At 39.3% G+C, this 6764-nt stretch overlaps 1 protein-coding gene across 1 annotated transcript; it reads right to left on the bottom strand.

Moving 5' to 3' along the window:
• Window positions 1-1792: 1792 nt before the first annotated feature.
• cpo (carboxypeptidase O) lies at window positions 1793-6376 on the bottom strand. Its single transcript, XM_062528578.1, has 9 exons — window positions 6312-6376; window positions 6060-6123; window positions 5197-5298; window positions 3765-3866; window positions 3530-3646; window positions 3065-3158; window positions 2538-2740; window positions 2194-2278; window positions 1793-2066 (listed from the first exon to the last, which is right to left on the bottom strand). The coding sequence occupies exons 1-9, from the start codon at window positions 6374-6376 to the stop codon at window positions 1795-1797; spliced, it is 1104 nt and encodes a 367-aa protein (XP_062384562.1). The 3' UTR covers window positions 1793-1794.
• Window positions 6377-6764: the final 388 nt, after the last annotated feature.

A 6764-nucleotide genomic window follows, 5' to 3' on the forward strand; every position in this document is an offset into this window, starting at 1 on the left:
TATATATATATATGTATATATTCCATGATGCATCCCAATTAGACAGATCTGGGTTGCAGACAGGCCATTTCACCTGGGCTCTATTTCTCTGTGGAGAAATACTGTTTAAATATGAGCAGAGATCATTTTGCCATTGTTTTCTTGAAGTATTTGAGGGCTTCCCTGAAAAAGACATTGTCTGGATGACGGTATATTTTGCTGTGTTCATCATTCAGAATTGATTGTACATGCCTTGAAGTTGCCAGATATGCAACACATGCCATATTCCACACTGTCATGGATGCACGGTTTTGAGCTGAGCACTATAACCAGTTAGACACATTGGATGATTGAATAGTCCCTCTCCTCTTTAGCCCAGCAGAGTCCATGATTTCCAAAAAGAACATTTACATGTAAACATGTACATTTTGATTGGTCTACCTAACCTTTTAACACTTAATTTTGAATGAGTTAAGACTCAGACAAGATGGTTACATTTCTATATCATGTTTATTCTTTTTTTCTTTGCATGGTATAGTTTACTTGTGCTAAAAAAAGAAAAGAAGGATTTCAAGTGTGTGAACCTTTTTCCATTTTTTATAGTTTAAACTAGCATTTGTGAATGGAACATAACACTGTGCTCACAGACGATGGCTATCAGAGTATACAATGATTTTCTTTACAGATAAAGGTCTGGTTTTAATGCACTGCCATCTGAAGTCCAAAAGACCACGGTCATCCAATACTTTTACAACCCTGTCCCTTATCTTAAAGATTTTTTTAATTATCTGAAGATTTTAATGATATTATCTAGGCCATTTTACTAGGCTTACTTACTTGTAGCTACATTAAATACTTTTTAAGTAATGACCCAAACAAACACTGATCATAAGAAGCCTAATGTGAACTACGGTATTCTAATCAATAATCAGTGGTGAAGTTCTGCTACTGTAACTTTATTTCAGTGTGTTGATCACAGAAATTAGACCTTGAATTTCCCCTTGAGGATCAATAAAGTATCTATCTATCTATCTATCTACTTAGGCTATCAGCCTGGGATATGTACTGTAAGATGAATGATTTGAGATGTAATTTAATTAATGACATGCAACATGAAAGAGTTAATGAAATACATCATTTAATGATCATCAAATAGTCATTACCAAGACATCAATATATAATGACTAATTGAAAGAAAATTAATTATGTAAATATGTACACAGTCTTGTGGATTACATCTGAACATACTGTACCCAATATGAGTACTAGCTATGATGTTCCAAGAAGCACAAATTTAGTCAGTGACTACATTTCTGTGGTTAGATTTCACACTGACTTCTTACACCCCCTAATATCAATATAACAATGTATTGATTGTACTACATATTTAGCTGTCCATGAAGTACTCATGAGGCTCATAATAATAATTTTTCCATTTCATTTCCGTCATAAAGCACCCCAGTACTGTTGAACAGTTTAAATAACTGTTTCACATTTGTAATAGTGGTAGTTGTCATTGTAATAGGAGACATAGTGATCATGGTAATATCAGCTGTAGTTATAGTAATAGTCACATTAACAGTAGTGTAAGCATTGATGTATCATTAGCAATTGTGAGAGTAATAGTTATCATATTTGTAGATGCCAGGATTGCATGTAATAGGCTAACAGTATCTGCAAGCTAGTCCATCATAGCTACAGCAAGGAGGTGCTGAAACGACAGCTTTAGTAGTGCAAATGCATAGTCATAAGCAGCAATAAGGGAAGACATCTCATTTTGCTTGTAAATGTGCAGATAAAGTAGTTGGCAATGCTTTATAGCAAGGGGGTGCCAGTCAGGCATAAAGCAAGCAAGACCATCCATAATGTAGCTATTAGAGTGGAGGCAGCACTTGGAATGTTGAAGGTCTTGTCGTGGACGTAGGTGACGATGGAGCGAGCTCCCTCATAGGCCTCCTCACAGGTGGGCTGAATCTGGTCCTCGGGGAGTTTGAAGCCGAACTGACCCTCGTCCCTGAGCTCGAAGGTGAAGGAGTAGGGGATACCGATCAGGCGGGCCCAGTCTCGAGAGGAGCCAGAGTTTGGATCTGTGGTTGAAAAAAAAAAAAAAAAAAAGAGAGAGAGAGAGAGAGAGAGAGAGAGAGAGAGTCACTTATTCAGTCTGTGGACAACAGATAGAAACACGAAAAACTTCTGAGAGATATGGATACTCACAGAGAACATTGGGGGAGGTGCCCACGGTGTACTTTTTCTCGTGGACTTTGAAGATGGCATCAGCAGCAGCAGTTCCCACAGACATCTGCATACAGCACATAACAGGCATCACTATCAACGTACTGATCAAGCTGTCTTTAGCCTACCACTCAGCCTGTATGACAACATCCTGTTATCTGAAATGGCTCGTCATGTTTTATTTTTTTATTTTTCCATCTTGTTTTTCTCTGAACCATTGCCCCTTTCTTCCTTTTTGATTGTCTTTCATGTCCCTCCATTTCTCTTCCCATCTGTCACTCACACCATGTTATCACTCCCCTTCTCACTGTACTGTGCAGACTCACCAGTTCATCGATGTTGGGGGCCGAGATGTTGGGGTGTCCGAAGGGCAGCAGAATCAACTGGCCATAGGAGTGGATGGTGAGGAAGCACACGATCTCGTTTCTATTCTGCAGCACAAAGTCTGTGACTGCCTGCGCTTCGCTCTCGGAGAGCTCTTTGGCACCATTGTACACTTCTGAGCAACAGTTTCTCGAGATACCCACCGCTGTAAGGAAGGCAGATGACAGAGTTTGTTTCTCTGCTAATTACAGTGCATAGAAGAATTTAGCCATTCCAAATATAAGGGCTCTATCTTGGCAATCTAAAATGCATGGTCCGTGGCAAAAAGCTTATACAGTATTGGAACACATGCTAAAGTTGACAATATAAAATCATCTTTTGGAATTTGAAATCTTAATGCCTTAAAAGAAAAAATGCAGAAATAGTCAACCTTTAAGGAGGTGTCCTCAACGTTTACCATGCTGTCATGAAGCGTGTGTGTCTGATTTGATCTGAATGAATTTTACAGTACAGTACAATAGATACTTACTCCCCCAATTGGCAGCAAAGTTGCGGTTAAGATCAGTGCCCATACAGGAGTCTCCACAGTTGCCCGGTGATCTAGATTTCCTCCACAGTCGGGTCTGGAAAGGTATTAAATTAGAATAGAATAGAATATATACTTTTTTGATCCCGTGAGGGAAATTCGTTTCTCTGCATTTAACCCAATTTAACCAAATCAGTGAACACACACAGCACACAGTGAGTGAACACACAGGAACAACACAAATTAACTTCACTGCCAATAGATTCACCTTTGTTCTTATTAGTGATGCCATAAAACCAGCATATTATCCATCCATAATGACAGCACTTCAACCTATTTTCCAGTTGGTAGGGCTGAATGTCAGTGGTAAATCACTATTGACTTATGATCTAAACAATATTAGACCCCAAATGACCATCATCTTCAACTCAACCAACTGTGAACGGTGCTATAAAGCCATACACTTACATCTTCACTGAACCACGTGTGGATATAGCCATCCATGTTTAGGACAGGTGTGATGAAGAAGTCCATGTTGCTGAGTATCTGTTTCATTTTCTCATCTGTCTGGTATGTGTCCAGAATCTGTTACAAAAGAATGGATATGGTCATGTGAAAACCAGACTAGAATCAAATGACCTTGTCATTGAAGATAGATGAATATTTGATATGAATGTTTTTGTTTTCACTTGTTGATCCCCACCTGTTTGACAAAGTACTGGCAGAAAGCTGGGGAGATCCATTCTCGGGCATGGATGCCACAGTCCATCCAGATGGCTTTTTTCTTCCCAGATCCCTGGCTAATCTACAACAAATATCATGAAAATGATCATGAAAAAATCATGAACCATACAGTACATGGGAGCAGTTGCCACACAAACAAGAGGGTGGGTAAACTATAAATTATGTGATCAGATGGACCACGACGCGATCACCGGTAAGGTGGATCATGGTATACCAGTGTGTAATGGGTAAACCATGCGTAAACCATTTAGGCTACTTTTGTTTAAGATTAGACTCCGCTGCATAACATGCCTGTCCGCTGAATTTACTGGATGGGAGACTTCCTAGGAAAACTAACTTGCAGTGTAGGATGGTTAGTAAAGTAGGTTCCACTCTTCTCGCCAAAATCAGTGCCAATGCCAGATGCAGTGACTGGGACATTGCACTGTACAGTAATGCTGTCCTTTGAATGAGACGTTTAACTGAGGTCCTGACTCCTGACATGATTTACTGTTCTCCAATTTCCTGGCTAAATTCTCAACTGGGTTCACTCAATCTGCCTTGATAAAGTGCTACTGTATGAATGCATTGTTGTTATGTAGTGCAGCTGACACAGTTTACACTGGTCAGTCTTACAGAATGTGAACAGCTTACTGTGATACTGTGAATGATCCGTCCCTTTGCACAAAAAATATATGCTAAACCTAAGCATAAGCTCATATGAACCACTAAACTTTCAGATCTCATTCAGAAGCTCTGTGATTGTCATTGATATCAGGCTCATGTGTTGATCTTCAGTTGATCTTCACAGAGTATATTGATTTAAGTGAATATTGGGTGAAATTCAGTTAAGACCAATGAAATGTTTAAGATGCATGGTGTGTCTTTAGCTTTGTTACACTTCTATCGTAAGATCATGTGCTCATGGAGAATCATGCATTTTCATATTAAAGTAGCATTATATCTCAGTGGAGATCAGAGAGTGAGAGCAGAGGAAGCCATGTCTGTGTTGTTCACATACAGAAGAAGGTAAGGTCATTAGATAGGTGGAGCACACACACAATGCACTTATCTTAGGTTAGATTAACTTAGGTTAACTGGTTATCCGCTGTCTAGCTGTTTGTCCACGTGTTTCAGATAACTATCTTAGTTTAATGTATTCAACACACCCCTCTAAACCTGCAGTCAAATGCTAACCTGAAATGACCTTCAGGGATTGCATGGGGGATAATTCTAAGCAAAAATAAAAGTATCTTAAATATATACAGTATATATTTGCCATGAACTCTTTTAATCCAGTGAGATATAAAATAGAAACACTTATGAAGAACACAAATTACACTGTATCAGTGTTAGTGAAGTTAACTTCGTCGTTGTTATGTAAAACATGACTGCAAACAAAGTAAATCTACCTTCAGAAGTTTAATGGTTCGATTCTCATATGTCTGCCCATAGGGAATGATGGTGACGAGACCCTGGTGGTCTTTCTCCAGCTGCTCCATCCATCCAGTGATCTGATTGTGCAAATGCAGACATGTTAGCTGAGGACTTCCTCAGAGTTTAGGTTTAGCTTTTATTGGGGAGTTCATACATGTTAAGTGCTGCTTCTAAGATCTATAGCCTATAGGTGTTCCCATGCTGCTTTCCGCGCTAGTTCATTCACACACTGCAAAGACAGCCAGGAAACTACTGTATACCTCCCTATTTTTTACCTGAGATAGGGGACCAATCACAGAACAGGGGGGAACGCAAGACCATGATGAGCTATGGACAGACGCATTTGATAGACATCCGTGGCGCCCAATGAACGGATCTGGGCATTTTTTTTCAAATATGAGAAAATGAATGTATGGTTGGCAGACCACGTCTCATTGAGATGTGGTCGCGTCAGCCAGGCTAAAGATCTGCGGGGGTCCAGGGAGAGGTACTGTACTAAGAACTGTTATAGGTTAATTTGCAACGGGAATTTTACACAACAATGACTTTAAACTCCTTGGGGGGAAAATGTGACGTCAGCTGTCATTATGAAATTAAACTATTACACCAACAAAATAAGATTCTCATTCAGTGGGGTTGTAAATTGAAAGCAAAAGATTGCAACCCGAAATGTAAATGCAACTTCACATTGAAAAGGTTATGAAAAGTCAACTGGGTTGAATATTATTATTTGTGATTCATTTGTAATGTATTACAGTACACTGAGCTACTTCTGCACTGTGAGAGTCTTGTGAAGGCCACAATAGTGTTATTCTGTCCTAGAGAGAGGAAATCTAACCTGGTCCATGGTGTGGTATTTGAAGTAGTCATGAGTCACTCTGTCTTCAGCACCCTCTCCAACTCTGAATTAAAACAAATAAATAAAATAGAGTTCCTTTTGTTAGGCATTTTCTAATTTTAGACAGCAGCATTCATCACAGAATCTAGTAAGTTCTAAGTATAGATGCTATGTTAAAAAAACCACGCGATATTTCCACATTTTTGTTCTAATTCTACGGTATCTGTATACAGACCTATTGAAGGCACTTACCTCCCCAGACTTCCTAATCCTGCTAGAACTAAAAGCACTAAAATCCCTCTGATAGAATGAGACATGATGGCTGTCTTTGTCTACCTCTAAACACAAAGTCTTCTCTCTCTCTCTCTCTCTCGTCAACTTAAGTTTATAAGGTGTCTGTCTCATCAGATAACAGCAAACCGACTATTGTCGGTGACTATAATCTTTATCTCTCAAGGTAACCCTTATCTCTGTCATGACAGGAGTGCATAAAATCACTGACTCATTTTTTCCTTCCGCAAAAACAAGTATTTTGCTGTGATTGGATGCATGTGGGAAGAGTCTAGCCTATTCAGTAGTGCATGAATTATGCCATTCTACTAGAGATCAAACTAATATACCTCACTCCCTCACACCGTAGTATAGGGACGATGTTCTATGTGTAGGCAGATGTCTTCAGTGGCACTCTTCCACTGACTACTATGT

The sequence above is a fragment of the Sardina pilchardus genome, chromosome 23, assembly GCF_963854185.1.
Source record: "Sardina pilchardus chromosome 23, fSarPil1.1, whole genome shotgun sequence".
Lineage (NCBI taxonomy): Eukaryota > Metazoa > Chordata > Actinopteri > Clupeiformes > Clupeidae > Sardina > Sardina pilchardus.

Coding starts and splice junctions, on each gene's coding strand:
- cpo (XM_062528578.1), bottom strand. CDS start 6,376: ATGTCTCATTCTATCAGAGGGATTTTAGTGCTTTTAGTTCTAGCAGGA. Junction 5,299..6,059: donor AATACCACACCATGGACCAG/GTTAGATTTCCT, acceptor TTGCACAATCAG/ATCACTGGATGGATGGAGCA. Junction 2,741..3,064: donor CTTTGCTGCCAATTGGGGGA/GTAAGTATCTAT, acceptor CCTTCCTTACAG/CGGTGGGTATCTCGAGAAAC.